This window comes from Polyodon spathula, chromosome 17 (genome assembly GCF_017654505.1).
Source record: "Polyodon spathula isolate WHYD16114869_AA chromosome 17, ASM1765450v1, whole genome shotgun sequence".
NCBI classification, from domain to species: Eukaryota; Metazoa; Chordata; class Actinopteri; order Acipenseriformes; family Polyodontidae; genus Polyodon; species Polyodon spathula.
The window spans coordinates 20,043,410-20,065,183 of record NC_054550.1 but is presented as its reverse complement, the minus strand read 5'-3'; the positions used below and the strand labels follow the sequence as shown (position 1 = coordinate 20,065,183).

At 40.1% G+C, this 21,774-nt stretch overlaps 1 protein-coding gene across 11 annotated transcripts in view; it reads right to left on the bottom strand.

The window, feature by feature from the left end:
- The window catches only part of LOC121329786 (pecanex-like protein 1), an 80,087-nt gene that overhangs the window by 23,915 nt on the left and 34,398 nt on the right, over positions 1–21,774 (bottom strand). For 5 of the 11 annotated variants that reach the window (XM_041275579.1, XM_041275587.1, XM_041275580.1 and 2 more), the window contains 9 exons: positions 20,307–20,533; positions 13,073–13,166; positions 11,160–11,217; positions 10,116–10,333; positions 8,535–8,688; positions 4,600–4,632; positions 3,794–3,965; positions 1,404–1,514; positions 394–485 (listed from right to left, as the gene is read on the bottom strand). In XM_041275579.1, the coding sequence (XP_041131513.1) occupies positions 394–485; positions 1,404–1,514; positions 3,794–3,965; positions 4,600–4,632; positions 8,535–8,688; positions 10,116–10,333; positions 11,160–11,217; positions 13,073–13,166; positions 20,307–20,533 (1,159 nt within the window). The remainder of the gene's footprint in view (positions 1–393; positions 486–1,403; positions 1,515–3,793; positions 3,966–4,599; positions 4,633–8,534; positions 8,689–10,115; positions 10,334–11,159; positions 11,218–13,072; positions 13,167–20,306; positions 20,534–21,774) is intronic. The other 6 variants (XM_041275582.1, XM_041275584.1, XM_041275581.1 and 3 more) reach the window with 5 other exon arrangements.

Sequence of the window (21,774 nt, the reverse complement as noted above, 5' to 3'; positions counted from 1 at the left end):
ACGCTACACATCACAGTTATTGAGGGAGAGATACTGCTCCCTAGTGTTGATCTAGTGGAAAACTGTCCCAAACTCAGACACTTGGGTAGCTTTTCTGCAAAACTAATTTTGAATTATGGCAGGAGATCAGACCTCTTGTTATCCAAAGGCACCAGTGACAACAACTTGACCATTTACTTGATTCTTATCAGCTGTCAGCATGCGTTAGGACACATTGACTTTGATTACAAAAAGGCAGGCAGGAAGGCATGCAGTTGCCATGACAGCATTCCCTTCAGAGAAAGATCACCTCAGTCCTGGGCCTCTATCAGGCATAGACTGACAGTTGTACAGTGTACCTCAAAGAACTGCTACTTTTCCAAACCAGAAAGTTAGACATGAGGAGAGGTTTACCTTCAAAGCACCATAGCACAGACCGTATAGCAGGGCCACCACTATGATGCTGCGAACAAAACTGTACAGGGCTGACAGAAGGCTGGTTGAGGCTGGAGAACAGAGAATACAGATGGCATTTAAATCTCTATCAAAACATGTACATAGACAGAATTAACAAAACAAATTCAATACAGTGCTTCCTTCATTATTTCGCCATTCAATAATTCACATTTGTTTAAATCACTGTTAGGCTAGGTTGACAGTAAATTGTAAAAGTCCTGTATTTTTTCTGTACAAAGGCCTTTCATTAATTTAATGTTTACGATGTTTAACGTCAGACAGCAAAATAAAAAGCGAGCCCTGTATACAGGGTTTCAAATATGTGGAGGTTCTGGTTTCATTTAGTTTTTGGATTAAATCACTAGCTTCAATTCTGTACACATACACAGCAGAGCTGAGGAAAATCAAGAATATATCCCAGCTACACATTAGCTAGTTATAAAAGCTACACAACATTAATCAGGAGGCAAGGTTATTAACTCAACTTCACATTATTTTCAGTTTTTTTTATTTTTATTTATTTTTTAAATTACTGAATTCCATTCAGTAGGTTGAGGCTTTATTGGGTTTAACTCTAAAAATCGGATCCCCTTCAGATAATGAGCAGCACTAAAAAGAAACTTGGTTATAAAATTAGAAATCACATATTCTGCTACCCGACGCCATAACGCAAAACTTACAAAGACATGCCCATGGCATCTGCACTGCACACATTTCCTTGAAAATGAATAGGAAGCAACTTCCTGTGTACAAAATGTAATGCAATTTGGATAATTGTATCCACTCTTACTTTGTGAAGTGTGAAAAAGTGATTTTATAACCACCTTGTACATGTGTGAATGGAATGGTTTAAGAAAGACAGTTCTACAGTTTTAGTTCTTTTCAAGCAGGTTATTTAGTTCAGATTCCTGAGAGCATTGGGGAATCAGCATTTAAAACTAGCTTAAAATATCTGTGAGCAGACTCACCGTTCCCACCAAAGATGTGAATGTCGATCTGCTCAAAGAAATACATCACAAAGGTGTTGACTTGAGGAAGCAGACCAATGAAGAACACAATGGGAAAGCAGAGTGTAAACACTGGGGAAAAAGAAAAGAGAAGCAAATTTAATATGTAGCTGAACTATAACATTAATAACTGCTAGTTTGTGGTGTTGGAGCATTTGATGTATGTCTTACCCCCAGCTCAGACTGGCTTGTTTACTAAATATCTAAGAATCCCTGTTCAGAGAATCATCTTCAGATATATGTAGATGATTTTAACAAGCAAGCCACCTTACAAGTGGCTCTGCAAAATCAATTTTCTAGTAATACAGTTGTCCTGCGTTATATCGCCCCCCTCGCATACCGCCAACTATTCTCTCTGAACAAACACCAATATAAAACCAGTGCTATTTGTACCTGTTATAATCACCACCTCGCTGTCCAGCACCCGCCAACTTCCCAAGAAAAGCAAAAGTAAATATAAGCATTGCTGTTTCCCTCACTGTAGCGCCAGTGAAATAATCATGGCCAATTAAAACAACAAAGTTATGCAGTTATCCTTTGACTCATACCAATGTCATCAACACTCCTGCTCCCAAAGCAAAACAGAAAGTACAACATGGCGAGTCGACCCTACGGTTAACACCAGAGCAAAATAAACAAATCTGCATGTATGCAACTGAAAATAAGAAAGCAAGTTAACAAGACATCGAAAATGTTTTCTTGTCTAAGTGAGACATACACTGTTAATCGATGGACAATTGGAGACATTAAAAAAAAATGGCTTACCATGATGGAACGAGTCGATTTGTTTAACCTGAAAAAGGCTTGATGTAGTCTAAAATAAGTGACTTTTACAAACCACAGTAAATGTAAAAAAAATAATAATTAAAAAGTATGGTATTTTGTTTGTTTGCTAACGCGCATGTTTTGTACAAATGAAGGCTGACAAACTAAAGCATCAGTTTTGTAAACAGCAGAATAGTTTTTTTCGTTTTAAAAAAGTGTTTGCCTGTACATATTCAATTTTTTTTTTTTTTTTTAACTGCTTAAAAAACAATGCTGTTGAGCTTAAATTGCTTTGTGAAATAAATAGATGGCATTGTTCAATGGGGGATAATATTCAGCAGGCCTACAAAGTTCAAATGACCAGTACAGTACAATCAAAAAAAAAAAAAGTATGTTTTTTGTTTTTAAGGAATTGTTGGGTGATTTGACACGAAATGAGTGTTTAATTTTTAACATAAACTGCTCCTCAGAAGTAACCATGTATGTTTCATACAGATGGGAAAAGATGACAAAACGTCACTAGTGGACCGACTGTTGTGTTAAGAACTAGTACTGTGGTTTTAAAAAAGATGAATGTTTTATTCAAATGGCCTGGAGATACTGTAATTGTATAACTAAAAAAAATAAACGTTTGAATGTATTGCAAACATAGAAGGTTGCGTGTGTGTGCATGTGCGTGATTTTTTTTTTTTTTTTTTTGTTGACCCTCACTATAAAGCCACCCTCGTTTTTGCCCAGGTCCCTTACCTGGTGGTATAGAGGGTTGACTGTACCTAACAAATGGGGGTGGGACATGGACTGCCCATTCAACTCCAATCAGACCCTGTGTTCACTAAAGAGCTTGATATCCTGGAAGAGATAATCTTCCCCTCAAATCAAAAAGAGTTTCCATATTGAAATGGTCCTACAAAATATTTTCCATGTACTACCAATGCAAGCAGAACGACAGGGTATAAGCTGTCAGTGTGCATTGAGTTTTATACAATTTTTGTACAGATGTTTGTTTTCATATCACCTGGTTTCACAGGACCTGAGCACCTCTAATCCTGAACTACCTCATGTTCCCTCAGGTAAAGTAGTCCAGGGTTAGTGCTAATCAGCTTCTGTGAAATCAGACTTTTAAAATGTGTGAACAACTTGTCAGATTGATTTGAAAATGTGTATTTGCCTTCATAACGGTTGAGAGAAGGAGCGCCCAACATTGCAGACTGTTGTAACAAAGCGTTCCCCTGAAAGACCCAAAACACTGTGGGTCTTATTTTCAAAGTGTTTCCTCCATTCTTTAAATTATCTGATTGTTTGAAAGGAAAAAAAATAAAATCATGCTAATATTACGAGATACAAAACACACTGAGCATGCTTAAGAGAACTCACCATTCAGATTTTTGGTTTTAATTTTGTAAAATTAACAAGTGGTTTATGTTATTCAAAAAATAGTTTGAAAATATGGTCCTGTAAGCACAATTAAAAGCACTCAATGGTTTTGTTTGCTGTGTTAGACAAACACCCTTCTTGTTCTTCATTGGCTTCTAAATGTTGTACCAGTCACCATAGCAGAGCCCCACTTTCCAGGTCTGTAGGATTACCTATGATGAGGTCCCTGGCTGAAGTCAGGAGCAGTGTGCTGGTGAAGGCCACTCCGTACAGTGTGAAGCGGGGAGTGCTAGGCCTCACACTGCCATAGTCCAGCAGCCAGATCAGCCCGCAGCACATACAGAAATACACGGGCCGGCTGTAGGCAATGACACGGTTGTGGCCCTAGAGTGAGAAGAAAAAGAGAGAGACAGAGGATACTATAGTTATTTTAAAAAGAGTACATAGATTCAAATGTCAGTTTAATTATTTTCTTTACATTTCCTCTTATTGTCTAGTGTTTGTCTTCAGGAGTGGTTCTGGTGATCCCATATTGAAAACGTTTCTCTGTATCTGCTATTACTTGGCTTTCAGCTGCTCTAACCTTGTCTGGAGAAACCCAAGTGACTGAACAGCCTTCCTCATTCCACTCAAATCATTCAAATCATGTGACACTAAGCGTTCAACTCTTTCAACTCCACCAACTCCCTCTGATTTTATACTGAAATATGCTTCCTTGGTGTTCATTTGCCACATTCATCCAGAACTGAGGCTTCTGCACACACGGTTTCAGAAATGAATGCAACTGTACATCTCTAAATATGACATGCATACTTTCAGGATCAACCACGTTATAATTATTTATATAAATAGGCACAAAAGGAGCTATTGCTTTTGTAGAGGCCGGTACTGTATACTCAGCAGTCTCATTTTCCTGAGAAATGCACAGCACTGTAAACCAGTTAGGACAGGGCAATACCAGAGACGTTTTTTTTTTTTTTTTTAATGAATAAAAAATAAATAATAAAAAACCACTTACATGTCTTGGAGATGACGAATCAGGCTGCACACTCTATAATAAACCAAAAAGTAAAGATTCATCATTAATAATAACTACAGTTTAAATACTCTAAAACCACAATGACTTACTAAGACCAAAGTCTAGTTTTCACTTGGTGTTGTGGCCAGACTAGAGTCAGCAAAGTTTTAATGTATCAGGTATCCTGTATAAGTGAGCTGTAAACGCCATATTTCAAGTGTGTTCTGTGCTGCTGAATTAAGTTACGAACTATGCTATTAATTTAATTGCTCGCCTAAATGATGACAATTGCAGTACCCCTCATATACAGACATAATGAGCTATTGGAATGTACCACGAAAGATTTCTTTGCTTGGCGCAAAGTGTACAAACGTTAGGTTACTTACCGTAACTCTGGTTCCCTGAAAGAGAAGATGACTACCACTTACATTGGTATGGGATATTCCTGCCCTTCGGGTAGGTATTGCTGAGCTCTCTATACCAGAGTTGCCAAAAGGCCCCTTCCTGTGAAGATGCACTTGGTCCCGCCTACCGAGGGAATAAAACCGTCATTCGCAGGAAGATCCTCCTCCTTTTTCCATCGAACCCATGAGGGCGACCGAAGCGGGTGGTGGTGGTCTTCTCTTTCAGGGAACCAGGGTCACGGTAAGTAACCTAACATTCCCTTTCAATTCGAATACGACCACCACTTACATTGGTATGAGATAAAGTATACCAAAGCTGTTGCGAGGGAGTAGGAATGGCAGCTCATGATGGACAACACTGCTTAACCCAGAGGTTAGCGGTGAGAACTTATACCCTCAAAGACCCTTGTGCCTACAGAAGGCAAAGCAGGGTCTACCACATTAATACGGTAGAACCAGGAGAAAGTATGCGGCATAGCCCAGCTAGCCACAGTACAAATGTCAGAAATCGAGGCACCTTTGAAAAGGGCCCAAGATGTAGCCAATCCTCTAGTGGAGTGTGCGGCTACCCTACCAGGTGGGGGCAAGCCAGCACCATCATACGCAGTCGAGACTGTGTCCACAATCCAGTGTCCACAATCCAGTGTGACAGATGCTGCTTAGAGTGGGGCTGTCCTAGGTTACGTGTCACGTGACAGACAAAGAGCTGGTCAGATTGACGCAGACCTCTTGTCCTATGCACACAGCATCTCAATGCCTGTACTGGGCAGAGCAAATTCATTATCTCATCCTCCATAGAAGCAAACAGAGGGGGATGAAAAGACTCTAGTTCCCAGACTGGTTAATGTGGAAGGCTGTAATCACCTTGGGGAGGAAAGCGGGGTTGGTGTGCAGTGACACTCTACTGCCATGACCCCAAATACGCATGCAGGAGCTGTGTACAGACAGCGCCTGCAGCTCACTGATCCACTTAGCGGAGGTGATAGCCAAGAGGAAGGCTGTCTTCATAGACATATACTTCAGCTCTATGGAGTGTAAGGGCTCAAACAGGGCCTTTGTGAGAGCCTCTAGCACAACATTAAGGCTCCATTCGGGGATAACAGTCCTCCTAGGAGGGCGTAATCATCGAGCCTTTAAGGAAATGGGCAGCCAAAATGCACACCCAGAGACATAGAATCTACGGGTGCATGGTAAGCAGAGATAGCCGCTAAATACACCTTCCAGCATCGAGCAGTTCTTGCAGAAACTGCAAAATGACTGGCATAGGGCAAGTAATGGGGTCATGGTTCCCAGCCAGACACTAAGCTTGAAAATACATCCACTTATAGTGGAGTCTGCCCTAGAGCTCTGCATTGTTCCCACAACTGCGTCCGATAGCCCTAAGGCTAGCCAGCGGTCCCTTTCAGGGGCCAGACCCACAGCTTGAACCTGCCTGGTTCCGGGTGCCAAAGAGCGCCTTTTGTATGACTGAGGAGATCCACATGAAGTGGAATCTCCCAGGGCTTGGCGTGCAACAGCTGGCACAGGGTCTAGAACCATATTCCTCTGGGCCACTTGGGAGCCACTAGGAGAACTGACGCTTTCTCTAACCGGACTTTCTCAAGAAAAGCCGGGAGCAGTGGTATAGGCGAGAAAGCGTACAAAAATGCTTTGGGCCATTCGTGCAATAGGGCGTCAGCTGACGGTCTCTGTCATGTTTAGCATTTAGGTGAAACGCATTGAGCCATGCTTGCAGCAGGTGTATGCAAAGCAGACCCAGCTGAACGGCCGAGACAGCTGCGACCATCAGAGCCAGCAGTTTCTGGCACAATCTGAGGGTGACCTGCGATCCTTGTTGAAACAGGGAGAGGCACTTCTGTATAGCTGCAACCCTGTCGTCCAACAGGTATGCGTGCATAGTATTGGAGTCCAGCCGGAGCGCCAGGTATGTGCCGCACTGCACTGGTGTAAGCAGACTCTTTGCATCGTTTATGGTGAGGCCCAGCCTGACCAGATGCTCCGTCACAATTGCCGTGTTGGCCAGTGCTCCCTCTCGTGACTGGGAACAGATCAGGTCTAAGATGGGGCAAAAGCCACCATCTTTATTGGGTACTAGAAAATACCTTGAGTAGTACCCCTCTCTGTGGGAGACGAGGTCTACGAGACCAATGGCTCGCTTTCACAGCAAGGCAGTTATTTCTTTCTGAAGTACCGAGGCTTGTACAGGGTCTGTCACAAAAGTGTTTGAGACACCTCGAAAGGGAGGAGGTCCCAAGAGAAACTGAAGCGCATAGCCGTTCTGCACGCGATCACGCAGGAGCCTGAGGTGCAAGCGCTTCAGTACTGTAGCTGCTGTGACGAAAAGGGGGTCTGAGGCAGCCAACCTTCAGGGGCCCTGCACGGGCTGCCGAGGTTGGGGCTGGGAGTATCTAGGGCGCTGGCCCTGAAAACGTCTCCTATGACGCTGGTTTGTGGACTGACCACGACCTGCGTTCCCTCTGCCTGCTGGTCAGGCTTGGTTACCTGCTGGTGTGCTCTGAAAGTGATGTCTTAAGTCACCCAGAGTCGCTGTGGGGACTGGGACTGTTCTGGTGACAGTCCGAGTCTGGGGAGCAATGCGGCCACCTGACGGTGGGATCTTTGCAATACCTCCTAAACAGCTGGTCCAAACATGACCTGGGGATATGGTCGCGTCAAGCAGCGCGACCTTATTCACATTAGGGACTCTGGCTTGCGACAGCTACAGCTGCCTACGAGCCACCACCAAGCTAGCCAGGCTCCAGCCAAAGGCTTGCCCTCGGAGACCGGAGATTTGCAGCAGTGTGTCGGACAGGAGACGCAGCTCCGTGGCCACAGGCTCGAGGAGTGGGGTGTCGCGCAGTACATCATCTAAATACGTGGTCCGCACACTTGCTGTATTAGCCAAGCGAGTTGCTTGCGCTTCTGCTGTGTCTCCGTCACCCTTCATTGACGGTTAGGGCATGCCGGGTCTATAGTAAGACCACCCACCAGCGGGTCCCTAACCAGGGCCGCGATGGTGGAGTCTACCGGGGGAAAACCCGCCAGGCCGAGCTTATCCGCGCCCTCCAAGGAGGTGAGTGATGTGGCCTGTTTCATCACACTGGGCCCCGAGGCCGGGTGGTCCCAGGAGCATAACTGCTCCAAAAATTCTGGGAAGTCCAGGAACCTCTGGAGACAGGGAACCGGCGCCTGCGTCCGGAAAACGGACCGGCGTGGTTCCGCCACTGGCGTCCAGGGGACCTTTATGTTTATAGGTCCAGGGGACATTTATGTTTAAAGCAAGTTTTAAGATTCAAAAGTCCTGCTAGCTTTTAGGGAGCATCTACCTGTGAGATAAAGGCCACTGTACTAAAAACCTGATTAGCTGATTATGTATGTTAGGTTTATAATTAATTTTATAAGACTTTTTTTTGGGGGGGGGGGTTCGATTAACTAAAACCATAAACAGGTGCTGTATCTTTTTATTGAATCAGTCACTAAGTACACGATCCGCAGTGCAGTTTGCTAGACTGAAGCAGTCGTCAGTTTTACCTTGAGCAGGGAGTACTGGCAGCTGGCGATGACCAGGCAGAACTGAAAGACCCAGATGTCTGTGAAGAAGCCAGCGATGAGAAGCACAGAGCCTAGGAAGGCTACCAGCACAGCCAGCACCACAGCCAGCACATTCTCCAACACCTCCCTGTTTCTGAACACAAACAGAGCAGAACAAGGAATCTGCAGGTTAACATTCACTGCACAAAAAAAACCTTGAAAAAACAGCTTAAGAGCTTGACTGGATTTAAATATTTGTTTAAGCACTCACATACAGAGGATCCTCATAATCGTGTAATAAATGCACGGTACCTGAAAGGTTTAAAATATAAAATCTATAGTTTATCGGATTATAGCCAAATAATAGCAGTTTATTGTGTGTCAGTCAAACGGACAGACACGATCAGCATATAAGAGTCTTCATTTATTTATTTTTTTTCTAATGACAGGGCTATTCAATGACTTTGATGACTTAAGAACATAAGAACATAAGAAAGTTTACAAACGAGAGGAGGCCATTCGGCCCATCTTGCTCGTTTGGTTGTTAGTAGCTTATTGATCCCAAAATCTCATCAAGCAGCTTCTTGAAAGATCCCAGGGTGTCAGCTTCAACAACATTACTGGGGAGTTGATTCCAGACCCTCACAATTCTCTGTGTAAAAAAGTGTCTCCTATTTTCTGTTCTGAATGCCCCTTTTTCTAAACTCCATTTGTGACCCCTGGTCCTTGTTTCTTTTTTCAGGCTGAAAAAGTCCCTTGGGTCGACACTGTCAATACCTTTTAGAATTTTGAATGCTTGAATTAGGTCGCCACGTAGTCTTCTTTGTTCAAGACTGAACAGATTCAATTCTTTTAGCCTGTCTGCATATGACATGCCTTTTAAGCCCGGAATAATTCTGGTCGCTCTTCTTTGCACTCTTTCTACAGCAGCAATATCTTTTTTATAGCGAGGTGACCAGAACTGAACACAATGTTCAAGATGAGGTCTTACTAGTGCATTGTACAGTTTTAACATTACTTCCCTTGATTTAAATTCAACACTTTTCACAATGTATCCGAGCATCTTGTTAGCCTTTTTTATAGCTTCCCCACATTGTCTAGATGAAGACATTTCTGAGTCAACAAAAACTCCTAGGTCTTTTTCACAGATTCCTTCTCCAATTTCAATATCTCCCATATGATATTTATAATGTACATTTTTATTTCCTGCGTGCAGAACCTTACACTTTTCTCTATTAAATGCCATTTGCCATGTGTCTGCCCAGTTCTGAATCTTGTCTAGATCATTTTGAATGACCTTTGCTGCTGCAACAGTGTTTGCCACTCCTCCTACTTTTGTGTCGTCTGCAAATTTAACAAGTTTGCTTACTATACCAGAATCTAAATCATTAATGTAGATTAGGAATAGCAGAGGACCTAATACTGATCCCTGTGGTACACCGCTGGTTACCACACTCCATTCTGAGGTTTTTCCTCTAATCAGTACTTGACTTGAGTGATGATGGTAATAGGTAAGAGTTCTGAAATCCTTCTACTAGCTACAACCTCTTTAAACAGAATTTGCGGGGGGGGCAGGGGTACCTGTCGAACAGGGCGATCAGGGTGAGCCGGTCGAAGTTCACCCCGATCCACACGTAAGGCATCAACCAGAAGCGGTAATAGTGCTTGGCCTTGTGGACGACCTCCTCTGGGCGCTGCATGGGGTCCTGCAGGTCGGGGCTGAGGTCAGTGTCCTGCTGCTCCAGGAGGTCATGGTCGATGGTAAGTAACTGGTTCAGACGGATCTGAGGAAGAGAGAGCTGCCAGAGAATCCACAGAGAAGCAGGGGTTGAATAATAATACAGGGTTACATATTCTTAAAATGTTATTTTACATGTTTAAAATTAAACTTATTGGTAAAACTTGTAACCAGAATCAGATAACTCAATGTCAGTGAGCTACCAGCCTCTGGACGATAAAAGCCAGCCCTGCAAGTGACCAATTGAGATCATCAGTTGGCTGGCTGGCTGCTAGGGCCCGCTGTAGTGTGATGAGGAGAAACAGTCCCTGCCAGTTTTGCCTAACTTGCGGGAGTGCTACAGCCAATGCTACGCTACTTCTGGAATCCACAGCAAAGACCGTGACTTTGCAGGATGAGAACCTGAACTCCCCTGACTGTATGACACACTGCACACCACACAGTCCTGCCTTTACCAGGAGAGTCACTCTGGGACCCCCATGTATATAGTTTTGAATGGTTAAACATTTAAGCAAAATTTTAAACAAGTACAATCTTCTAAACTAATACACCCTTTATTAAATTTAATTATTTTTACTTACTTGTGGGTGACACTGGGCACAATAAACACACTCATATCATAATGTATTAACTTATTAAACATAGACTTACACCCTAGCCAACCAAAAATGGTTCAAATAGCAGGTTTGAGTTCACTAAACACCTTTCAAACCCCTGAACAGATAATCTTGCCTTCAAAAACAACCCACAAAAACAGTAGCATCTCAAATGCTATCTTTTTACTACCAATGAAACTATAATGACTGGGAGGGATAGCTGTTCTTTTTACATGCTAAATGCCAAAACATCACACTAATATTCAGACAGTTTAAGACAAAAACACTTACCAGGTCATGTGGGTAAAATCGAACTGAGGTAGAACTGGAGAGATGGGAGTCTGTGTCCCTACAAAGACATTAAATAAAGAAATACAAAATTAACTTGGGAGTCGGGGAACTGGATTACCATTGTGTGCCAGTATATTTCATTTTTATTTGATCCTTAAACACAGCTTGGAGAGGGGGAGTGAAAGTAATATACTGTACTCTTTCAGCTCTGTAGTATACAGGTCTAGGTCTAAGTTAATTCCGCTCAAAACAGCAGACCAGTAAACACATTGCATATACTACAAAAAATGGTTACCAGGGGAGTCCTTTTGTAAAGAATAGCTCTATGGACAGATATGAATTCAAACTGTGAACACAATTCGTAACTGTAAACCTGTTTGGTCTCCAGTCAAATAAACAACCAGGTCTTTGAGGTCAGTATTGTCAGCTTGTTCATATACAATACTGTTTGAAGTGGAGGCACCTGGCTGCTCATTCACAACTATGCAACACTCAAATATATAGCCATATTAAACACATCTAATAATAAGCTGCCAGAGATAATTGTTTCTACAACAAGTCTTTATAAAATACAGTTTTTCGGCAAACCATAAGACATTGCAGCTGCGCATGGTTAAAGTTGACTGTAACACTGCTGTGTTATTTTACGGCTTGCATGTCTGGTTTTGCAAAGCAATTACAGTGCCATCTAGCGACGCTAGCCAACTTTTAAAAATACGTCAATACGTAAATTCTTTACCAGCAACTGCAGTTAAATCAATGCAGTGCCATTCTGAACTGACGTCCACACAAAGAAATGGGTTAGTTATATTTTCGTATTACTTCCAGAAAACAAACATTTCTATACCACACGTGGATACTCAGCAAGTTATTTTATATTATGTCATGAAAAGTTAGTGACCAGATCTTTTTTTCATTGTAACACACTGCAAAATACATTCTACTGCTAAGCATACTGCCTATCATTAAAATAAGCTATTTACAAAATGTTGATATTCACAAAATATTTCAAGATGGAAGCATACTTTCACCTGTTCGAACAGACGAGCTCCCTGTTGACTCTGTAAGCCTTGTAAAAAGATTACCTTACAATCCCTTCAAATAAGTTAGGGTACAGTATTCTTACCAATATCTTATTTAGAGCTAATGTAAACATTTGTGGCATAAACATCAGACATGAAAATCCAGCAAACACCTTTCTTGGTCGTTTCGCTTGGGGACCCACATCAATGCCAGCAGCTTGCTGTTGCTTCAGAATGGTTGTACCACGGTTGGTTTTAAAATATGCCTTCTTTTTACATCCAGGCCCATCTCTGCCACCATCATCGGCCTTTCTTCAAAATTACCTGGCGCGAAACATACGCTACATATATAGGTGTACTGCCAGTTTGACACATACCACTTCGCTCGGGGTGTTTAAACTTCTTTCTCCCATATACACTGCATTTTTGTGTCCTTCGGAAAACGTTGAATACTAATATTTTTTAGTTCATTTGCCTGATTGGACCAACCAGCTACAACACAAATACAAGCTATTTTATTATTAAAAATGGGTCTCTCTGTGAATGAATGTCAATCTGTCTTTTGTTCACCACCTCCTCTGCGATGTCACTACCAGTATTCTGAGGCTGCTTTAAAACCGAGACAGGAAGTTGCGCCCGTTGCAATAAAATTTGCATTTTATTAAAAAAAACTGTATCCCTGCCAACAATTTTCAATCTCGTTTGGGAATACTTGTTAGTCATACATTACGTTTCTTAAAAATGGTTCGGAGAGTGTCACAGGCACTTTAATGTGTGGCGAGCAGCTACAGGATAACAAAAACTCACCCAACGGCTTGTTTGTTAATGCTAGTCTTCCGGTAACATCCCTGTGATTTCTCATGACATAGCCTCCGTTTCCCGCGTACTCACCAGATGTTGTTTGATGTGCGTCTCCTGGTAGGTTCAAAGTTCACCAGAGACATGTCACAGCCCCCTGTCTCATAGAGAGGAGGTGTGAACTTCCCTACAAAATAAAAACAGAGTCTTACTATTGACTATCAGTTGATAGGAGTGAGATTCAAGTTCTTTATTACCAAGAGCACTTGTATAAACAGCAGTAAAGCCTCCATTCCCAGTCATTCATCATAATGGTGGCTGATTTCAGGAACTTGTTTTACCCATAAAATACGCTTACTCCCCTGTGGATAGTGTAGTGTGGCTCAAACCAAAAACAAAAGATGGCTGGCCATTTCTAATTTTGTATGCCATGTTCCAACCTCAATATCCTATCATAAAACACTGTATTCTGGACCTCTATATTAGTGCTAACTTTCACAAAAATACATCTTTAAGGTATGCCCTTATGGTTGTGTATTAGTACTTGGAATGATTCCATGACAAAATTACACTTGCCAGTAGGGGTGTCATAATATTAACTTGTTCATTCTCACGACTTTAGTCCAGAAATTATCATGATATATTGAGTACTGCAATATTACATGTCTGTTTCTAAAATAATTGAAATAAGGTTTTCCATCATTTTTTTCTGAAAGGAAAAAATATCAATATTATGAGACTATCAAACATTTTGTTGCAGGTTGGAGCAATTATGGTATTCTTTTGAGTTGTTTCTTTTAGTTTTACAATCTCAAAATGGTTTTATTCTTTTCAGAAAAATGTGGCCCTTAGTGTTCTTAATAAATATCTCTATAAAAACAAACACCTTTTTTGGAAATCAGGCCTGCCCAAAATAAAAGCAAGCGGTTCTACTGATATTAGGCATACAACAATGAGAAACAGAATCATCAATTTGGGTCTGTTTTTTGTTTAAAAAATATACCCACAATTGTATGTTTATTTTAGTAGTACTAAAATACCCAAAGAAATGTCTTATGCAGCTTATTCACACTCAAGCATCATAAATAAAAAAATTAAAAATTAAAATTTAAAAAAACCCAAGCAGATGTTCCGTGCTTCGGGGTGAACGAAAAGCTGTTAGAAAGTGCCCACCAGTGCTAAAATACGCTATGAGATTACACCATTAGCTGAAATGCTCAAATATTTGCTGGCCAAATTGATTTTAGATTTTATTTATTTAATAGCACTTCTTTGAGTTACTTTTCCATTGCGTTTCATATCTACACCACACAGGCTAATTTTACTGATTTTTTAATTTATTTTTAGACTATGCCATGGATACAGTATTATACTTGCTTAATGACGCATTTTATCCGAACCTGTACAATGAAACCGTGATTAAAAGGCAGTGTAAACCCATAACACAAGTTAGAACACTACCCCAGTTACAAAATTCAACATAGCAGAACACCTACTGTATCTGGTGGACTGCTTTAAATCATTATCCGAACCTGTACAATGAAACCGTGATTAAAAGGCAGTGTAAACCCATAACACGTTAGAACACTACCCCAGTTACAAAGACAGAACAGCTGACCTCTATAATTAATATATATATATATATACACACACACACACACACACACACACACACACACACACATACAGTGGCTTGAAAAAGTATTCAGACCCCTGACCAATTCTCTCATATTACTGAATTACAAATGGTACATTGAAATTTCGTTCTGTTTGATAGTTTATTTTTAAACACTGAAACTCAGAATCAATTATTGTAAGGTGACATTGGTTTTATGTTGGGAAATATTTTTAAGAAAAATAAAAAAAACATATCTTGCTTGCATAAGTATTCAACCCCTGTGCTGTGGAAGCTCCCAGTTTGCACCAATGAAAGAAATTGCCCTAACGAGCACACAATTACCTTACCATTGACCTCCACCTGTGAACCATTAAAGTTGCTGTCACATTTTCTGGATAAAAACCCCACTGTTGAAGGATCATTGGTAAAGCTGTGAATCTGAAGGAAAATGAAGACCAAAGAGCATTCTACAGAAGTTAAAGAGATAAAGTAATACAAATGTATAGATTAGGGAAAGGTTACAAAATAATATCCATGTGTTTGGATATCCCAGCGAGCACAGTTGGATCAATAATCAGGAAGTGGAAGCTGCATCACACCACCCAGGCACTGCCAAGAAAAGGCCGTCCCTCAAAACTCAGCGCTCAAACAAGAAGGAGACTTGTGAGAGAAGCCACAGAGAGTCCAACAATCACTTTGAAGGAGCTACAGAGTTCAGTGGCTGGGAGTGGAGTAATGGTGCACCAGTCAACCATATCAAGAGCTCTGCATAAGACTGGCCTGTATGGGAGGGTGGCAAGAAAGAAGCTGTTACTCAAAAAGTACCATCTGAAAGCACGGCTGGAGTTTGCCAGAAAGTATGAGAGTGACCCAGCTGCAATGTGGGAAAAGGTTCGGTGGTCAGATGAGACCAAGATAGAGCTTTTTGGTCAAAACTCAAAGTGCTATGTTTGACACAAACCTAACTGCCCAGGACTCGAGACACACCATCCCTGAAGTATGAAGTATGGTGGTGGCAGCATCATGCTGAGGGGATGCTTCTCATCAGCAGGGACTGGGCATCTTGTTACAATTGAAGGAAGAATGGATGGAGCAAAATACAGGGAAATACTGCAAGATAATCTGCTTCGGTCCACTAAAAAACTGAAGCTTAGGAGGAAATTCACCTTTCAGCAGGACAATGATCCCAAGCACAAGGCCAAAGCAACATTGGAATGTCTCAAGAACAAAAAGGTGAATGTCCTACAGTGGTCCAGTCAAAGTCCTGATCTCAATCCCATTGAGAATCTGTGGCACTATTTGAAAATTGCGGTCCACAAGCGTCGTCCAACCAACCTGAACAACCTGGAGCAAATCTGCCAAGAAGAATGAGCCAAAATCACTCCGACACTGTGTGCAAAGCTGGTACATATTTACCCCAAAAGACTTAAAGCTGTTATTGCAGCGAAAGGTTGCTCTAACAAATATTAATGTATGGGGGTTGAATACTTATGCAAGCAAGATATTTCAGTTTTTTCTTTTTCTTAAAAATATTTCCCAACATAAAACCAATGTCACCTTACAATAATTGATTTTGAATTTAAGTGTTTTAAAATAAAATATCAAACAGAACAAAATTTCAATGTACTATTTGTAATTCAGTAATATGAGAGAATTGTTCAGGGGTCTGAATACTTTTGCAATGCACTGTGTATATATATATATATATATATATATAATATATATATATATATATATATATATATATATATATATATATATATATATACACACACACACACACACACACACACTGTATTACTTCAATTTGACGCCACAGCGTTAATTTTAAATTGATCAAAATGACTGTGGCGCTTAAAAGAGGGCGGCCATTATACGGGGGCGACCTTTACTAATATTATTACAATTTTCAAAGGCTGCAATATTTTATTACATGATTTATGACATTTTAGAAGTATTGCCGTTGCTTATTTTCTGTAATAGGGTAGCCTACCTGTATGTAACAGCGTGTGGCTAACCTACTTTGACTACAGTACATTTATCGGTGACAGTTACCGGGAGCATATTAAGTGGGAGTTGGAAGGTCAGGCGAGTACTGTACCAGCGAATCAAGAGTGTGTATTGGTTGTTATGGGGCAGGACAATGCTGGTGTGGCAGTTAAGTCCAAGAGTGTGATGTAGATGTTTTTCTGCACCAAAAATTACCTCAGAATATCAGCTTGTAAAACCTACAATATATCCTACTCGGTTATTTTTTTTCTCACTGTAACTTGATTGTAATGTCACTGCAAGAGAAACCAAAACTAAATCTCCTCAGATAGTAAGCACGTTGTTTTAATTTGTACGGGATTCAGTACGGGAATTACAATTGAACTAAAAACAAAACAACAAAACCACCTGTAAGAACTTCAGAAGGACTGCTGTTCTGTACGTAGTTTATCTTTGCAAGTTTGCTTCAGAAATGTACTACCATAAAATAAAATGTGCTTACTATGTGTGTATACATTAGTTTGTAATTTATGTGCTAGCTTGAGGTGCCCATCCCTTCAGGGTGTTACATGTACATAGTCAGTATTGTGCATTTCTTTGTTTACTGTGTGTGTGTGGTTTTTTTTTTTAGTAGGGGGAGAAAAAAATACCTTAGTGTTTCTTTATTGATAGTGGCGTTTATTCAAGGGCGGCTATTATAAAGCTGACATGACTGTGGTGTCAATATGAGGGCATCTTTAATTCGAAGGTGGCGCCAAATTGAAGTAACAATATTTTTTACTACAGTATTAATACCGTGGTGAATTAATATGACGTCCCTACTTGCCAGTGACATTTTTCATTTGGGAGCCTTTGGAACTTTTAGAATACCGCTGCTCAGGAACTTTAAAGTTAAAGGTGTCTGTTTTTAGGTGAAGTTATTTGTTTTTGGGTACGGTACAGTTGTAACCTACATATGTTTCTTTTTTTAACTACTAAATATGTCAGGAATCCAATTCAATTAATAAAACTACAGTTACAATAAACATTTTTTTAATAATATAATACAAAAAGCAAATTTAGGATTTTTGTTTGATTTTTGATAAACCAAAATGCATGCTGTAATTCCAGCAGTGAGAAAAACAGAAATGCACTGTCAAACCTGTGTTAATGGGTAAATGGCAATTGCAAAAGGTTGCAAGTACAATATTGATTTTCAAACAACCAGTCAAAATTGGATCAAAATCATTTTAAAAGTTTGCATGATCTTTAAAAAAAACATTTATTCCAAAATGAACTAGATAAATCAATACTGTAATATGGTAAAGTACAGTAGTTATTTCAAAGTCTTGGAGAGGTCTGGCACTGTTAAATACACTGTAACACGAATAGCACATTTGTCAACATGTCAAACATGTACTGGATCCTTCAGGGTCCTATCCAGAGTCCTGCACATGGCATTAATGTTTGTATTGTGCACGTCTTCTTGTGGGTAGGCAAGCCTGGTAAACTCTCTTTAGTGATCAGAGGACTGAACGGATGAGAAATCCCTTAAAGCCCGCACACACCAGACGTGACACAATTTTTACTGGGGCAACATGACAAATTTGCTGCGAAAACACAGTGCACACCAGAAGCGATCACAGAAACGACGCGACAGCTTGACATTTGCCAGATCTTTCAGAAAGTATGATTACTAACTTATTATTATTATAGGTCAGGGAAATTAGGTACTGCAAATATGATCTTTACCTCCATTTTCAGAGAAAGTGTGTGATGGGGTACCTACCCCTTGTGTGCATTTTATTATTTATGTAGGTATTCATTTATTATTATTATTATTATTATTATTATTATTTATTATTATTATTATTAGTAGTAGTAGTATTAGTGGTAGTAGCAGTAGTCATAGTAGTATATAAATATATTGTGTTTATGTGCGAACGGATGAAAGCCTTCTGACATGATTATTATTTAAGATGACGGTGAAAAGCAGTGTTTTGTGTTTTGTTTATTTATTTAAAAACCTTGTGGAGAAGGTGACCATCTCCCAAGTTAATTAATTGATCAATTGTTGCTAATTGGGAGATGTTCACCTGTATAAAAGTGAAACAAACACTAACAATTCTAAACAAGTATATTTTAGATATAGCAATTGTTTCTCTATTAATTTAGACTCGCATCTCGTCTGACACTTCTCCTGGAGTGCAGAAAGCTGCAGGTTTTTATACAGTTAACCATCTCTGGTCACTGGTCTCCTTCTGCTTGAGCTTTTTAAATAAATATTTAAAACACAAATGCAAGCTTTTCGCCGTCACCTTAAATAATAAATAATCATGTTGGACAGCCTTCGTCCATCCGCACATAAACACAATATATTTATATAAAAATAATAATAATAATAATAATAAATAATAATAATAATAATAACAACAACAACCTACATAAAAAATAACATACACGCAAGGGGTGGGCACGCCATCACAAAGAGAAACAGTGCTTGATTTCAAACCACGTGACATGAAGCTGTTCTCTGAATGGTCAGTTTTGTATTTGTCGCTCGACGAATTCGCAAAAATAGGATCAGTTTCTATTTTTTTTCATAGCTCGCGTTGGAATTTGTGTCGCGGCAACGCTGCTTGTCGTGTCGCCTTTGGTGTGAAGGGCACTACTGAAAAGGTTTTATTGATTGTCTCACGTCGCTTTGTCGTGTTGCTCATCGTGTCGCGTCTGGTGTGAAAAGGCATTTAATGTTGCCATTAAATGCAACCAAATCAATACATGCAAGGCCTTTTTAAAAATAATGTTTTCTTACTATAAATGACAACCACCTTGTTTAAATGGTATACACACCACTAAAACAAAAAATACTGCTTCCTGCCGCCTTGTGAAATTAATGAAATCTACTTATATCACAGTAAGTGCTTGACCCAGTTCTGGAATTTTATTTACACACAAACCAGTGAAAATAACTGTGCTTTAACAGAACAAAAAATGCTGTTATTAATATCCCTATATTATTATATTCATTTGTATTTTTATTTTGTTGTTGCTTGTGAATTTAGAGCTTTCCCTCAGCTCTTCAAGCAAGTGAGAGACAGAGCACCTCAACCCTGACCTGAAATCCCCCTGCCTACCTGCCTGCCATTCAGTCCTGGGATGACAATGTAATTATTGTACTTCCCCTAAAAATAAATAAATAAATTGCACCTAAACAACTGGAATAAAATAAACTAAGATGGAATTGAAAATGTATTTAATACACGCTTCAGTTCCAGGTGTTTTGAGACTTGATCGAACTGAATTGAGTGCTCATAAAAAAAAAAAAGATTAAGACATTTTATATGTAAAATGTGTCTTTGTTACTTATGTAGTAGGTCCCCCTTTTGTATTGCTAAAGATATTTTGGTTTTATTTTATACAGCAATTTGAAACATGGAGATAGACACGGCTATAGATGAAAAGTTGCTTCCTCGTACCTAATCACTTCATGTAGTTCAAGCTAGTTGCAATCATAATTAGACATACTAAAAGAAACATATAGGGTATCTAACACATTTACAAAGTTTCTTTAAATAGTTCTACGTAGCTGTAATCAGACTACCAGAGGTACCAGGATGTAGCAGTTTTGTGTTTTAAAAATATTCATATATCTTCAATTAAGTGAAGAACCACAAAAAATGCAGCACAATAAAAGCACTGGTTAGCACTTCTTACTCTGGGGGAAAAAAAGTTACATACAAAAAATGTTTTGCCACCGCCATTGTTGCTGCTGCGTACCGAACTCATCGTGCAAACTGGCTCCGCCAATGGCAGACACGTTGTCTGGAAAGCCCTCCTGGTGGACACTTCCGTTCCTGGCCAGCAGGGAGGAGCTCTCGCTGAGCACAGCTGACTGTGAGGGGGGGTGGGACTGCAGTTTGAGCTGGGAGGTGGAGAGCTGGGGACCCTGTGCAGCTTCCTGAAGGCTGTGGGGTTAGAGGGGGATGGGTTAGTAAAAAAATAAAAAGGGGAGGGTTTAGTAAAAGGGGGAGTGGATTAAAGTGGGGGATAAAGGTAGGAGGTTGAGAGGGAAAGGGTTAGAGAGTGATAAGGTGGGATCGGGAGGCATGTTAGAGAGAGAGGGGTTAAGTGGGAGGGTGTGGGTGAGAAGGAAGAATGGAAGTGTAATACAAAGATGGCGAAAGGGAAAAGGGAAAGAGTTAGGACAGATACAAACAGAGAGGGAGATGAAGCAAGAAAGAAAAGTATTGAGGAAAGGGAGAAGGAAGGAGAAAAAGCAGACAGAAAATAAACAAACAAACAAACATTCACAAGGAAATCTTGAACACTATTAAACAAAGGAAATTTAATAGAACCGCAGACACAGAAGACCTTTCAGAAACTTGATGGTAAAAGAGTTAATATCTCAAGTCCCCCTCAAACCATATGACAGAGAACATTTCCAAACACTCTTTAATAAAGTGCAAATTCAAATGAGGTGACCCACAGCATTTAGCAGATTAACAAAAAGGATATTTGTTTGGCATTCATTGGTTTTAAAATCCATTTTCTTAGTTGTTATATTATCACTATTATAGAAAAAAAAATGGTTCTTTGTTATACTTTAAATTCCCCCAATAATGGTCTGTCTATAACCACTCCAAAATAAAAGAAAAACATAGTAATCAATAATTTTTATCATAATGAAAGGGTGAGAAAGTTGCTTTTGCAGAAAAGTAGTAAGGAAATGGATTTGAAAGCCTAGGTTATCTCTACTTAAAGTAGGCAAAAAAAGGACCAAGGATTGTAAGCAGTTGACCAAAACCCACAGCTATAATCCTTGCTCTTTTGGCCAGTGCCTCTGTCTCCTAGGCTTCAGTATGTTTTTTTTTTTTCCACAGCAACATAACCAAGTTACTTTAGACGCCTCGTTAGACCTACCACACAACCTCCAAATCATGCAGCAATACTATCAAGTTTCCTTAGTAAAGAACAAGAGACATGCAGCAGCAATGAACATACAAAAAAACAGGGTTAGCAGTTGGAGAAAAAACTACAGGCAGCTTGCTGAAGATCATGGGTAGTGCTATGGTAAATTCCCCAATTAACTCACTGATCAGTTGTGCTGCACAGATGCTGCAGCTTGTATTAAATCAGAGCCTTCAGAATGATCAAGTTAATCAACCATAAGCTACATCACATGTATGATGTTCACAGAAAACACACA